This window comes from Aspergillus heteromorphus, assembly GCF_003184545.1.
Source record: "Aspergillus heteromorphus CBS 117.55 chromosome Unknown BO70scaffold_9, whole genome shotgun sequence".
NCBI classification, from domain to species: Eukaryota; Fungi; Ascomycota; class Eurotiomycetes; order Eurotiales; family Aspergillaceae; genus Aspergillus; species Aspergillus heteromorphus.
The window spans coordinates 575,826-590,823 of record NW_020290414.1 but is presented as its reverse complement, the minus strand read 5'-3'; the positions used below and the strand labels follow the sequence as shown (position 1 = coordinate 590,823).

The 14,998-nt window shown below is 53.4% G+C and overlaps 4 protein-coding genes across 4 annotated transcripts; 1 reads left to right on the top strand and 3 right to left on the bottom strand.

The window, feature by feature from the left end:
* Positions 1–142: 142 nt before the first annotated feature.
* On the bottom strand, positions 143–1,762 carry BO70DRAFT_428504 (protein kinase RIO2). Its single transcript, XM_025547980.1, has 3 exons — positions 1,624–1,762; positions 1,397–1,541; positions 143–1,292 (listed from the first exon to the last, which is right to left on the bottom strand). Exons 1-3 carry the CDS (start codon positions 1,684–1,686, stop codon positions 262–264), a joined length of 1,239 nt encoding a protein of 412 aa, XP_025400257.1. The 5' UTR covers positions 1,687–1,762; the 3' UTR covers positions 143–261.
* Positions 1,763–1,905: 143 nt separating this feature from the next.
* Positions 1,906–7,749, bottom strand: BO70DRAFT_386677 (uncharacterized protein). The gene is made up of 9 exons (XM_025545842.1): positions 7,049–7,749; positions 6,730–6,981; positions 6,541–6,680; positions 5,583–6,510; positions 4,960–5,106; positions 4,794–4,858; positions 4,560–4,724; positions 2,182–4,494; positions 1,906–2,128 (listed from the first exon to the last, which is right to left on the bottom strand). Exons 1-9 carry the CDS (start codon positions 7,692–7,694, stop codon positions 2,102–2,104), a joined length of 4,683 nt encoding a protein of 1,560 aa, XP_025400256.1. The 5' UTR covers positions 7,695–7,749; the 3' UTR covers positions 1,906–2,101.
* A 222-nt stretch (positions 7,750–7,971) lies between these two features.
* Positions 7,972–10,554, top strand: BO70DRAFT_428501 (mismatch repair ATPase MLH1; the record flags this gene model as incomplete). Its single annotated transcript, XM_025547979.1, has 4 exons — positions 7,972–8,085; positions 8,138–8,317; positions 8,376–8,642; positions 8,698–10,554. The coding sequence occupies 4 exons, from the start codon at positions 7,972–7,974 to the stop codon at positions 10,459–10,461; spliced, it is 2,325 nt and encodes a 774-aa protein (XP_025400255.1). The 3' UTR covers positions 10,462–10,554.
* Positions 10,555–11,423: 869 nt separating this feature from the next.
* On the bottom strand, positions 11,424–13,735 carry pps1 (tyrosine/serine/threonine protein phosphatase PPS1; the record flags this gene model as incomplete). The annotated part of the gene is made up of 6 exons (XM_025539326.1): positions 11,424–11,547; positions 11,608–11,664; positions 11,722–11,842; positions 11,901–12,794; positions 12,848–12,934; positions 12,985–13,735. 6 exons carry the CDS (start codon positions 13,733–13,735, stop codon positions 11,424–11,426), a joined length of 2,034 nt encoding a protein of 677 aa, XP_025400254.1.
* Positions 13,736–14,998: the final 1,263 nt, after the last annotated feature.

Sequence of the window (14,998 nt, the reverse complement as noted above, 5' to 3'; positions counted from 1 at the left end):
ATGGATTGGATGGATTCGTCGGCGGCGGAACTTTGCTTTTGCGCGGTTGGCCGCCTCGGCGCCCGTAGTGCTGTCGGTCTTTCCGAGGCACTCACGCGCTCACTTACTTGACTTCTACGGTTCTACATGTTCATTGAAATCAGTTGACAGACTAAGGGTAAAAGACAAGGGAAGATGTGAAAATTCTATATTCATCATGGTCATTATCGTTTACTTTTTAGCCCAGAAAAACAAAAACCAAAAAAAACACACAAAACCACCCTACTGCCTATCCGACACCTGCAGGTTCCCTAGTCGCCGAGCGACATCATCAGACTGCGCGGGTGGGACATCTTCTTCAGCAGCGTTACGCTCTTCTTCCTCTCCCTCCTCTTCTTCAGAACCATAGTCCTCCTCATCCTCCTCATCTTCGTCCTCATCGCCACTTCCCTTCTCGTTATCCCCATTCGCGCCCACCTCCGCCATATACTTCTCCAACTCGCGCGCCATCTTCCTCGAGAAACCCGACGCCTCGACCTCGACATCCAGCCGCTTGCCAGGGTTCTTAATCATCTGTTTCCGCGCATTGGCGAAGGTCGGACCGGGGATATCACTGACGAAGTGGAACTTGCGCTGGAAATAGCGTTTGATGCAGCTGACGTCGCGGTCGAAGTACATCTCGGCGTTGGCGTGGTCGATCGACACCATCTGCGGGAAATCGATCATGACGGGCGTGAGACGAACATTCACATCTTCCTCATCCCCCTCACCCTCGCGCCCCTTGCCCTTCGCCTCCGGATCCTCCTCCTCCTTAATCAGAATATTAAACTCGTTAAAATCACCATGAATCAACCCAAACCGCGCCAACCGGATAATCATATCCATCAACTCCGCATACAAGGCAGCCGGGTTCGCGACCTTCGAGATCTGGCGCAGCGGAAACGCATCGATGAGACTCATGACGATGGTGTGACGATTCTGGGCAATGGGTTCGGGGACGGAAAAGTCGTTCTCGCGGAGCGCCTTCATGAACGCGTATTCCTTCATCGCTGCCAGCCGCGACATGTACATCCAGGAGCCGGTGCTGCGGTGGCGCAGGTAGTCGCGGTTGGTCTTGACCGTGCGGAACGAGATGCGGCCCAGCCGGTGGATTTTCAGGATGCGCTGAGTGCCGTCATGCGCGGCCACCACGATGATGTCGGATTCCTTGCCCACGCCGATCTGGTTGCCGACCGAGTAGATGCATTTCTGCTTTTGGTGGGCGTTGAGCGCGAGGTAGTCCAGTCCGCCGTAGGTGAGGCGGTAGCCATCATCTGAATAGGAAGCGTATGTAAGTATCGTATATAAGTATGTGTTATGTGATTTATTGGATCGCCGGGGGTCCGGAGAGGCGACAGGAGCTGCATATATAACGTACATTTCGCATTCTTCACCTTGGCGATCAGGTTGGTCTTGGCTAGGTTGGAGATGGCGCGGTGCACTCCGCTGCCACCGCGGAGACCCGCAATCTGAGCGATCAGAGGCGTCGGCACGACCTCATGGTTGCGACTTCCGGTCTCGACCTAGAAAATGGGTCTGTTAGCCGTCAGACAACACGCTGCGACCATGCGGACAGAAGGCGGGGGTGGTGAGGGGCGTGCGTACAGCGGAGAGAACGCGGAAGTCCTCGGACGTGAGGTAGCGGATCGCTTTCGGGTCGAGCTTCATGGCGGGCTGCGTTCGATAGCTGGATCAGATCTAGAAAATAGGTATCGTTTCCCGGTATACCGGATAGCAGTCCTGGCCGATCCGACTTGAAGTTGCGCTGGAGGGTCGGGCGTTCCGTCAAGGTACGCGGAAAAGTCATGGCGCCCTGCCCTATGCCCTAGTTTCCGCTTTGGGACGGATATACGGATAAGTTCTACAGATGTATAGAGACTAGATAGAGCTGATGATCATACTAGCATTGGTCCACCTATGCATGTCATATCCGCCACTCTAATAGATGGATTGAACACGATGACCGATGGTGTATGCTATTTTCCAATTCATGCTGAATACATTAAGACCCAAAGACCCGAGCGCTATAATCCTCCCTGCGCTCAACCCATCCGCAATACTTCGTGTCGAAAGATCATCTTACTCACGCGGGATTCTCCCAGTCCGGGTTCTGTCACGACATTAGCTTCATGATACGAGATCCAAATAGTGGGGCAGAATTACCTTGCGCAGGATGACCAGGCCCTCCAGCGTGCTGCTGAGAGGAATATACTGCTCGTCTTCGAGCTCCGCACGCTCACCGTGAGACAAGAGCACCGGCGTGCTTTGCGTTTGCCATCCCGTGATCGTCTTGGGGCGACCCGCTTGGCCAACGACATCCACGGCCTGTCCAACCCGTACATTGACGGTGAGAGGCTGCAGGTCTTCGTCGAGCGTGACAAGGAAGCGGGGGTACATGGCGGTGATGAGGAAGTAGAGGAGGTAGTGGTGTTCGGCGAGAATGAATTGCTTGGCGTCGATCAGAGACACGAGCACGGTAAGCAGGCCAGCCGCGGAAACGCGCGAGAGGACCTGGCGATCTGTGTGGAAGGGGTTGAGGGTCATTGTGCCCTTGCCCATGTGCAACAGACCCTGGGCGATGCGAACCATGAACAGCGTGTTCTGGTCGCGGTGGTAGTAGCTGGCCAGCTGGCGGAGCAATTGGGCCAGTCGGGCGTTCTTAGTACCGGCACCGCAAAGACCCATGGCGAAGATGGCGTTGATGGCGACATCGTTGTCATTGTCGTGGCTGTATCTGGACAAGGTGTCGTAGACCTTCATCTGAGGGTTGCTGGGAGAGATCAACCCCATGGCAAGGGGAACCGCCTTCCGGATATTGCTGGCACCGTAGTGCATGAGATGACCAAATTGTCTCAGGATCATGTCCTGTCCGACCTCCTCTCCCATAGCAATGAGCGACAGACCAAGCACAGCATACGACTGGACGAGCTCATCGCCCTTCTTCTCGTCATCCTCCTCGTCGATGATGTCGTTGCAGATGTGGAGAAGTTCTTGGAGCTTCAGGACAGTGCCAGTGCCAGCCCACGCGCACACCGATGCGAGGACCGAGGTCGGCTTGGCCATAGGGTGGTCGACAGCCTTGAGAATATCAAGGATAACATCAACCTCTTCCTGACGGCCAAAGTACAGGAGTGCCAGACCAAGGGCCATGAAACGGGTCCACTTGTCCTTGAGGTGCTTCTGCCGTTCCTCATCCATCAGGGTGGTGGCGATGGCCTCACTGACTTGGTGGTTGGAGGAGCCAACGAAGATAAGACCCAGCGACACGGCCGCCATCGCCGAAAGCTGCATGTCCGTCGAAACATCCTCAACAATCGGGAGCAGGACCTCGAGCAGTTCCTCCTTGTTGGAGCCGGCATAGGCCAGACCAAGACCCATGATAGAGGCAACTCTCATGGGCACGCTCTTAGCCTCCAGGTTGTCGGGGTCACTGAGGAGAGCCAGAGCGGGATCCGAGTCTATCCGCACACCAGAGTTGAGAATACCGATAGAAAGCAATGCACCGGCCTTGATCTGGTCCTCCGAGGCATAAGTGTACTTGTCGATCTTATCCAGACCAGCCTCAACATCTCTGTGCAAAAGCATACCCATCGAAGCCGTTGTCGACAGCATACCATCGTCCTTGGTCTTCCAAACCCAGGGGCCCTTATCGCCCTCGACAAGCATCATCTTATCGTTACCATACCCAGCATTTGTGAAGGAGTTGACAAAGGCACTGGCGAGGTTGTGCCTGGCGGAGTCGACATTAGTGAGACCAGCTCCGCGGCTGCTTTCCAGGTGCGTCTTGTAGATATCCTCGGGCATCTGGGGATCAAGAATGTTAAGCTCCTTTCCGAGGGACTTGAAGTGCTTGGGAATCGAAGTGTTGTTCAAGCAGTCCATGAAGGACTGGTCTTCCTCTTCCTCAGGAAGGTCAAGCCATATTTGCTGTCTGGAGATAAGGAAAGCCATCTGCTTCTTGATCGACTTGTCCTCGGTGGCATTAAGATCACTCTTGATGAGATCGGTGTCATTCAAGCGGATGGCAAGAACGATGGCCTTGGTGAGCTGCTTGTAGCGAACATAGATCTCGTGGGCGGTCCGAAGGAATTGCTGGTCTTCCGGGTATGTGAGGAGGTTGACCATGCTGACCATGTACAGGCAAACCCTGGGGTAGGTGTTTTCGTCCACAAACCGCGGGATCTCCTCGATGATCTCAAGCTCACTCAACAAATCAACGGCATCGGCTTCAGCATTGTGGCCCAAGAAGTACGGAACAAGAGACAGCGCGAGATCAATCAAGTCTTGCACATCCTTCTCCGCGTTGAGTCGATTTTGGTACTCTTGACCAATCTCCAGCGCCAGGTGTCTGATATATTCGTGGCCCCAGGAGCCGAGGTCCTCCGACTTGGTAAGCAGGCGGTACTTCAGGGTCTCGAGCTTCTCCTCGTCTCCGTAGGTCATTCCGAGGACCGAAATCATGTCGGCCAACGAGTCCTGCATGCAACATTGTGTGGTTAGCCGAGTGCAATCGTCTGCAGGCAGCAGGCCAGGGAGCGAACCTTAACCGGACCGGCCGGCCACTTGTCATAAAGCCCCGTGAGCTCATCGTAGTGCGGTCTTAGGAACTTCAGGGGCTTTGGGACAGCAGTCATAGAGGATGTTGAAGTCTTGATGAAGTTCTTGATCGCGTCCAAGGCAGGGACGTACAACGTGGTGTCCGGTTCCTAGAGAGTGGTAGGTTGAAGGTTAACGTCATCGCTCGGGACACCAAGAGAATGGCTGCTCTCCCGTACCTTCAGCCTCTCCACAAGCATCTCCAGCTCATTTTTCAGCTGCTGGTCTTCTTCGTTAAGCTCTTCTAATGATCGGATATGTCAGTGCCTTTCCCAACGCACAGGTAGCTCAGGATGGAACGCGGCGTCGGGTCATCTCCGCCCGGAGACTCGTAAGGTCACGTACCTTCCGACTCGTCCTCGTTCTTCTTTCCATCGGCTTGTGGCTTCTCGTCAGCCTTGGTCTTCTTTCCGCCAGACAAGTCCTTGACATCGTCAACCTTGCCCTTGCCCTTGTCGGCGGGAGCTGACCGCTCGCCGTCTTGCGCCATGTCTGACGGGTTATATAGGGCGAGGTGTCTGGGTGGGTTCGGAGAGGCGGGTGGACGGGATATATAGAGACCGCAGAAGGCGATAGCAAGAGTGGAAAGCTTTGATGGGGCAAGCCTTCACACTCCAGGCGATGAAGTAGGGACTGATTATAAGCTTGTTGTTGATGGGAGGCAGAGAGAGCTCTCTGTTCGTTCGCCGCTCGGGCGTTGCGCTGCTGGTGGAGCTACCGCCTGATTATGTAAGAGGCGCCGCCAAGCCATGGCATGCCATGGAAGCGGCGCCTCAGGCACTAGCGTCTGCCTTTATCTACGAACATCAAACACGCACTCGCGACATGAACAAGCAAAATTACATGGGGGTATATTATACAGCTTATCCTAACTACGTGGGAGCCGTCTCGCCCAGCTACTACTACTCATCGCTCCAGACAGAACAGGCCCCCCACAGCCGTCTCCCGGCTGGAATCGCCATCCGAACATCCTCCATACCGCGCTCGGAACAGCTTGCTGTAGGCTTCGATGCCCTGGGTATAGGCCAAGCCCGAGACCCTCTGGCCACTGTAAGACAGTAGAGGGAGATAGTCGATCCGCGGCAGATTCAAGGAGAATCGTTCAAGAAGCGGCATCACGGTGGATGCCCGGCTCAGAGGCTTTTCAACAACTCCTAACCCTTCAACAGGCTCTGGTGTAAGAGGCTTGGCCGGGTCATCTATCTCCTCGGGTGACGGTTCCGGGACATCCGACGAGCTATCCTGAGCAAACTCTTCGGGAGCATGGTATAATTCGTTGTGTACCGTCGCAAGAGTGAAGGTTCCCTTGGCGGGGAATGTTGGGTAAAGTAAATAATACCCTCGTCCGCGGGTAAACTCTAACAAATACTCCATGACAGCGGGGTATTTCTTGGAAATGAGCTTTTCCTGAGGCGGAGCCTCCGCCATGGCCTCCTGGATAGCAAAGCGGTTCGAGAGGAAGTCATAGAACTCGGCCCATTTGTCGCCGAAATACAGCGCCGCATTACTGTTCGGGGCTTCCCAGAGGAAGAGCGGTAACACTTCGCTGTTGTCGGCACCGGAAAACTGGTCATTGTCCACCTCTGGTGGTTCCAGGGGTGCGTTGTCGGTAAGACGAGAGGATGGGAGTTCGAGTGAGATTCCCAGAAGCTTGGTAGCCAACTGCTTTGATCGAGTTGAATGCTTGTATCTGAGCATGGTATATACGAGATAATGATAGAATGAGGGTGCCAGTTCCGTTTGTGGAGAAAGCACTAGCACATGGGACAGATCCGGATCTCTGGGATAGAAAGCCTCCACGGTTTTCAGGGACGCCTCAGCAGAATCCATATCGTGCGGCTGGATTCGTCGGCGAAGGTTAATCTTGCCAGAGGCGTGAGGGAGCCATTTCATCGACTGCAAGAAATGCAGAAGTTCTGGATCTACTTGAGGGGGAAGCTCTATGGTTAGAATAGGCGATCCTCCCAGATAGTCTGCGTTTTGTAATGTCCGGATCAACCTTATCAAAGATCCGGAGGACTCGGGCGGAGCATGAATGAGGATTTCAACTTGGATATCGTTCCAGACTGGTGAACCCATTAGCACGGTTATTGTACCCCGGAGCTGTAGATTTACCTCGAAGAGCGCTACTGTCGAGCGTGGACACCCACATAAGATCCCGTGCCGCGCTACTAAGAGCAACATGAGGAACCCCAATTTCGGGGACTCTACTTTGAAGGCCTTTCCAGAAGAACGAATCCTCCCATGACTCGCTTTGTGTGAGGATGACTTGGGGAAGGAGATAGGATCGGATATAGTTGAGGCTGGCGGCTACAGCTCTCTCCATACGAGCGTCCGTTGACCATGGCGCGTAATCGGGCCGAGCATCTGAAGCAGATAGTCATCAGCACATTAAGCCAGCGAAATCGTAGCTAGACGTTTTCAAAAGACATACCATGCCAATTAACTGGACACGCCGCATCATCAATGCCATTGACTCGTTGGATCCCTTCAATGGACACATCATCCCTTCCCATCAGCACGAAGTGCACTTCGTTGACTCTTCGGCTGGCCATCTGACAAGCCAGAGGAATAAGGTCCGAGACACTGCTTAAGCTTGCGCCGGCGAAGACGACTGCGCGGCTTTGGGTCCTTTCGTAGCGCGACTGTGGTCTTTGGAACCGGTGCAGAGATCTGGCCAAAGAGAAGAAGTTGATCCTCCCATCATAATAGAGGTCATCCTTGGGCGCTGCGTCATTCTCGTCTCGGTCAGGGGGGCCCGTTTGCGAAGATGGCGGAGATTGAAGTTGCTGCTGCTGCTGCTGTCCCCGCTGTAGTTGTAGCTGCAATGCGGCCTGTCGCGCTTGACTGAGCTCTGGGCTAAATCGCTCGGGGGCAGGGAGCAGGTCGGTGGGCATATTCTTGAAGAAGAGGTAGAGGAGATACAGGGCCAGGATGCCTAGCAAGAAGCGTCGCGGTCGGGGTGGCTTCCATTGCTTGGGACGCCATGGCGATGCAGGACTGGACCGCAGGCGGTGGTCGTCATCCTTCTTCCCCAGCTCCTCATCTGCCAAAAAAGGCCTCCTGGAGGGGAACATCATTCGCACATGTGAGAGGATGCTCCGAGGGAGCGGTGGCGGAGGAGGTCAGCATTGATGGATGGTGCTGAGGGGCGACGCGTTAGTTGGACGGTTGCGGGCGTTGGACGCGGTTATTAATTGGCCTCCGCATCTTATCGCCGCCTGCAGTGGTTTGCCTTCTTTCTTTCTCCACTCCACCCCTTCATTGTTGGCCGTCTCAAGAACGACCAGAGACCCTACGTCATACCATCCCTGTGGTCCTGGATAGAAACAACAAAACAAAAAAAAAAAAAAAACAATGGCCATGGATCCAGAAATGGAGGTGGACTCTCCAGAACCTCGGGGCACCAAAAGACTGGCCGAGGACGCTGAAGTGCACGCTGAAGTGCCCCAGCGACCTAAGAGAATCAAGGTCGATTTCCACACCTTCAATCATACATTTCCGCGCTAATATCAATGGACAGGCCCTGGACCCAGATGTCGTGAACAAAATCGCAGCAGGGGAGATCATTGTGGCCCCCATGCATGCACTGAAGGAGTTGATCGAAAACGCCGTGGATGCCGGATCAACCTCCATCGAGATCTTGGTCAAGGACGGCGGGTTAAAACTCCTCCAGATCACAGACAACGGCCATGGCATTGACGTGCGTATCAAGGTGTATACAACCTATCTTGTGGTAAACCAACTAATGTCTATAACAGAGAGATGACCTTCCCATCCTGTGTGAGAGATTCACCACGTCCAAGTTGAAACAGTTCGAGGACCTGTCATCCATAGGGACCTACGGCTTCCGAGGCGAAGCTTTGGCCAGTATAAGCCATATAGCCCATCTCACTGTGACTACCAAAACCGCGGGCTCCAGCTGCGCATGGAGAGCCCAATACAGTGGTGGGAATCTCGTCGCACCCAAACCTGGCCAGAGCGCCGCCCCCAAAGCCACCGCTGGACGTGGTGGCACTCAGATCACGGTACGCAAAGCCACTTCCTCTCTTCCATATCCTACCGCATATCTAACTTCACCAGGTCGAGGACCTGTTCTACAACGTCCCCACCAGACGTCGAGCATTTCGATCGGCAAGTGAAGAGTACGCCAAGATCCTGGACGTAGTTGGTCGGTACTCCGTCCACTGCTCTGGAGTGGCATTCTCGTGTCGCAAGCATGGCGACTCAGGCGTCAGTGTCTCAACACCGGCAGCTGCCAACACCATCGAGCGGATACGTCAGATCCACGGCAGCGCAGTAGCCAACGAGCTTGTGGAGTTCAAAGTCGAGGATGACAAGCTTGGATTCCGCTCCTCAGGGCTCGTCACGAACGCAAATTACCACGTCAAGCGAACCGCCGTCCTCCTCTTTATCAACCACCGTTCTGTCGAATCCACGGCCATCAAACGAGCAGTCGAACAAACCTACTCCAGCTTCCTCCCCAAAGGCGGCCACCCATTCGTCTACATCGATCTCGAGATCGAACCCCAACGAGTCGACGTGAACGTCCATCCAACCAAGCGCGAAGTGAACTTTCTCAACGAGGACGAAATCATCGAAAGCATCTGCAACGAGATCCGATCCAAACTCGCACAAGTCGACTCCAGCCGAACCTTCTTAACCCAGACCCTCCTCCCGGGGGTCACAACCATCGAGCCCTTGAACCGCGACAACGACACCAACAACAGCAATGGAAACACAATCCCCAAAACCCCCAGCACGTCCAAAAAGCCCTACGAAAACAACCTCGTCCGCACCGACTCCAAAGTCCGCAAAATCACCTCCATGCTCTCCCCAGCTATATCCGGAGACCCATCCACATCCACACCGACAAACCAACGACCCTCCACCCTCACCCCCCCAACCATCGCCGACCCAGGCCTGCACTACGAAACCACCACCCGCGAACCCCTCCGCGTTGCGCTCACCTCAATCAAGAACCTCCGCGCCTCCGTCCGCAACAACATGCACAACACGCTCACCGAGACCATCGCCTCGCACACCTACGTCGGCCTAATCGACGAACGTCGCCGCATCGCAGCCATCCAATCCGGCGTCAAGCTCTACCTCATCGACTACGGCATGTTCTGCACGGAATTCTTCTACCAAATCGGCCTCACCGACTTCGGAAACTTCGGGACTATCAAGCTCTCCCCCGCCCCCAAAATCATCGATCTCCTCCGCATCGCCGCTGAAACTGAACGCGATGCCCATGCCCACCAATCCCAATCCCAATCCCAATCCCAAACACAAACCACCATCACGGAAACCGAAAACGAGGCCACCGAAATCTTCACCACCGCCCCCTCCACCGTCCACCAAACCCTCCTCTCCCGCCGCGAAATGCTCTCGGAATACTTCTCGCTCGAAATCTCCCCCGACGGCACCCTCCTCTCCATTCCCCTGCTCCTAAAAGGCTACCTCCCCTGTCTGGCCAAACTCCCCCGGTTCCTCCTCCGTCTCGGCCCCTACGTCGACTGGACAAGCGAGGAGGATTGTTTCCGCACGTTTCTCCGTGAGTTGGCTGCTTTCTATACTCCGGAGCAGTTGCCGACTCCGGCTTCGGAGTCAGCGGTGGATGGGACAGGTGAGTCGGGCACAGCTGGTCCTTCGGAATCCCAGACACAGACACAGAACGAGGAAGAGGAATTCATCACGCAGCGACGGGCGCAGATCGCGCGCATGCTCGAACATGTGGTTTTTCCGGCGTTGAGGGGGAGGCTTGTTGCTACAACGAGGCTGTTGAGGGGGGTGGTCGAGGTGGCGGATTTGAAGGGGTTGTATAGGGTGTTTGAGCGGTGTTGATCATGGTGATGTTGATCTTGATCCTGATGAGTGGGGTCGGTCTGTTGTAATGTACTACTGGTTTTAGCCCGAGATATATATCTTTCAGGTCAGGGAACGGGATATATGCGTTTGTATGTGAAGATGTGATGAACAACAACTGTCTGAAACAATGAACTACTACTACTACCACCACCACCACGAATCAAACAAAAGCCAATCAACGATGCATCATCTACCACACTACATATCCGAGTATATAACCATAGTAGTCTCTATCCCCCCCCCAAAAAAAAAACATGAGACATATTCAACTCAGACCAACTATCCAAACCCATCTAGCCATCCATCATACAAACCCAGCCAGACGTTCTCTGTTCCCTGATTAGAAATAGTGTTAAAGATTACCAGACCAAGACAGCCGGCGGGTAGGAAAGTAGGAAGGTAGGAAAGTAAGTCCGAACCCAGTAAGTTATGTCAGGACCAAACCCGACATCAAAGTAGTGTATGAATCAGTTAAAGATAGTAAGGACATAATAGAGAGAGAAAGAGAGATAGAGAGAGGATACCTATTCCCAAATCAAAATCAAGCCACGATGAAACGCCTCCCAAAAGAAACCACACAAACAGTCCTAGCATAGCATATATTGGATGCCTGAACCGCATCGCATCGCATCCATAGATTAAGTCCATCAAACGCCAAAGATCAAGAAAATGAAGAAAAAAAATGAAATGAGAAAGTAAGGGGAAAAAAATAATAAAATAACTCATGAATCCGTTTGTTCGTTCCCTCATGTCTTCCATATCGGTCATCATCGTATCAGATTTCTATCCATCAATCAAGTGAGACGGTGGATCTCCATGTGCGGGACAGATGGGCATGGCATGGCATGGCATGGCATGGCTGCGGTGTGGACAGTGAGCGCAGAGGCCATGTTTCCCTTCTGCAGGGGGTATGCGTGGTTTTTGCAGGTCCCATTCCACTACCTGGAATATGGTTTGTTCATCAATGCGATCTCGCGAGCCACAGTGGCCCACTCTAATTCTCTCCTTGCGGGCTTGTTCCGCTTTTGTAATTGTAATTCCTCCCATTTAAGTAGCTCATATCTGGGGAATTAGTCAGATGAGGTTATCCTTGTGCGAGGGAAATATGAAAGTGAGTCTTACACAAATCGAAGGTGGGGTTGGATGATAACGTTGAGCCTTCTTGCCCGAACAAAGCAGCTGGTGGTATGTCAGCATATGGTATTCGAGATCTTGGATCTAGTTGTTCAGACTTACTATGCTCTGGGGAAAGAAAGACCCATAGATGCCATGACTTCGGCGATGCAGATAGTCGCTGAGCGTGAGACGCCCACTCTACAATGGACTAATGTAGCCATCCCGTCGGATTTTCCTTGTCCTGACAATCCGATCTGGTTAGCACGGTGATCTGACTAGTAGGTGTCGAGTATACTCACGGATGAATTCCAGGCAGCGATCGAATTCCTGAGTCAAGGGGTCGATGCCATTGTCTTGGACCTGAGTTATGTGCATGACATTCTTAGGATCCATCTTGGCCTCAGCGCTGCTCCACGCCACAGTTTCGCCTATGCTGAGGATCCGCTTGATACCCAAAGCACAGAGCATTTCGGGGTTGTTGGCGTGGGATAGATTGCCCAAATACATGTAAGGCAGGATCCGGCTTGGGAGAGAACCGTCGCAATACCCGAACCAAGCAGGATCAGGGAGACTCTTTATTTTATGTGATCGCGTCGCGGGGCTTTCCTGTAGTAGTCTCCCTTGCACGGTGCTCATTAACTGGATGTCGGATGGGTAAGCGAAGAAGTTCCGCTTCTTCTCGCAATGAAGCCTAAGCCAGGCATTAGGAGCGGTAATCCCCTCCGCGAACATCACATATGCGATCGCCAGCAAGGAGCTCTCGGTGTATCCATCGGGACAGTGGATCAGGATCTTGCGGGCCTTCTTATTCACAGGGGTCATGGAGATATCTCCATCAGCATCGGCCTTGTGATCTGGCTCATCAGGGTTGGCTGTGTAGTACATCCAGCGGACCGTGTTAACTAGATCATCAATCTCTCTGGTCTCGCCCGACGGCAGAAGAATTGCGCCGGATGAAGGGAATTCAAGCTTTTGCGGACCGTCATCGAGCTGCCTGTTGATATTTGCCAGAAAACGTGGACCGGGGATGTTCGCGAGCTCGCTAGCCTCGATTAAAAGATCGTAATTATCGGTAGGTGCGGGCCCGCAAGACCCAGGACGCAATAAATGGTCAGGCGTCGGGCCTAACCAGACATTCGATGAGATCTCGGATGCTTGGGACATCTCACACATCTCCAGCCGTTCCCATTGAACTAATGAGATGTTAGAAGTAAACTTTCCCGAGGCGATGGCCTTTGTAGCTCACAGAAATCGACAACCTGGCCCGTCAGCTGCCCGTTGGAGTTAATGGCCACCAGCTCCGGATATCTCCTTTCAACCTCTGAAAAGGGAGCTGCTATGATTTAGTTCGTGTTCATGAGTTGACTATCGGGACCGACTCACAGGCAAGGACGAAGGTATTGTAAGTAGGCATGCTCTGGTCTGGGTCGTTCTTTATCCTCCAGGTGTACTGCGCTAGTGCCATTCTTCCAGCAATATCCAAAACCTGCCGTTGAGTTACACCATCCTCGCCATATACGATAATGTCAGACAACGGTGCCAGCTTCGCGGTCTGTATCTGGAAGTTGCGCACTGAGAACCCTTCTCGCGGGTCAACTGGAATGAATTCCACGCCCGATGGCGCAAGGACCTCCTCGGGAGACACTGCGCCTTTTATCCTTGCTCTGGTCAGATCGCCGCCGACTTTGATTATGGTAATGCCCCGCCAGCATTTCGGAGTCCGACGAAGAGAGCGCCTTCGATTTGTGAAGAACCCCACCTGCAGATGGTTCTCCGGGTTAAGTCCGTGAAGCCATGGAAAGACCTGAGACGGATCCGGCAGGGGCTGCGCTGCCCAGTAGGCCAGAGCAGCAGTGAAAGATTTGAGGTCAATCGAGTAGAACGACGTTGAGGGCACCCGTCGGAATGCGTCGGGTGGGTAGAGCAGCGAAGAGGTCTGATCACTGCTGGTGTCTCTCGTCGCTGGAGATGGTGCATGAGGCGAGATAGGGGATGGCCCCGTAGGGCAAACGGGCAAATGCTTATTCGGGATGGGCGACGAGGTCCTGTTCAGACTCAATGCGGGGGACAATCCCGACGGAGGAGGGGTCGAATGTCGCAGGGTCTGTTGCTGCTGTACCACAACTGTCGCCATGCTCGATGTCGGTTCGCTTCACCGTATATCGTGGGTAATATGGTAGGTAGTATCCCTCGAGGGTAGACTCTATCCAGTAAGGTGGCGGACGAGGCCAATCAATAGCACATTCTTTACAGGCGCCTGCAAAATGCGATCGTGTTCGTAATGGCCAACGGGCAATCAGTTTCTGCGAGAAGACGTCGTTTAGCAAATCCGTCCGGAATCGAAGTTCGACAGCAAACAAGCGCATTGTGTTTCGGCGAAGAAGGGGGCAGTGGAGAGGGAGATCCGATGACATACACCACGTTTCCAAAGGCTAATTGATAATCTAGACTGAACCAAGGAACATTGACAGAGATAGACGAACTCTGCTCGATTTAGAAAAAAGGAAAGGGTGGTAGTAGTAAGGAGGTTAGGTGGTACGGCAAAATAATAATAATGGTAGGCGGCTGAGATCGTTAGGTAGAAGTCAATTAACTAGGAAGTGGGAACTGGGAAGAGATGAATACCCACAGTAGATAGATGCTAAAGCCTAAGAAGTAGTAGCAAGCTAAGACGCGCCCAACCCCACAAACGATAAGGGAACCAGAAACGCGAGCACCCAAGGCGATCCAGAAATGACCAGGGTGTGTGTGGGGGGGGGGGAGGAAAGGAAGACAGGTAAGTTGAAGAGAGATGGGATGAACCAGCGAAGGATAGACAAGACAGTAGTAAGTACGTAGGGTAGCAGATAAGGCGAGCTAAGTAATAACCCAACCCGGAGAGATTTCAAGAAGGGAGGGGGGTGATTAATTTTTAATTTTTTTTTTTTTGCTTATTGCTTCTGATCGAGGGAAGAGGGAGGAAGAGAGGATGAGGAGGAGAGATGGTGTGTGGACCTGTGGAGGGGAAGACGAAGTGGTGGTTGTACAAGAAATAATAACAATCACCGTACAGTACGGGGGTGGGGAGGGGTAAGGACTGGTGGGCCTCTGGAGTGGACGGCCAGCACGGGCGGGTGGGGAATCGGGTGGGTGGATGCAAGATAGCGCCGGGGAGAGAGGGGGGTCGTTTCCTGTATTTTACGCCAGGTATTAGTATTTTGCCCCTGCGCATGCGTCTTCCAATCTCTCTCTCCCCATTCCATCTGGCCATCCTTGCTGCCACCTCACTTGGCCTGGTTCTCGGGATCATCATCATCATCACTTTCATTGTTGTTGTTGTTGTCGTTGTCGCAATTTACTGCTGCTGTGGTTCTGCGGCTTATTGTGACCCTCTTATTCTGACACACTTCCCACCCTC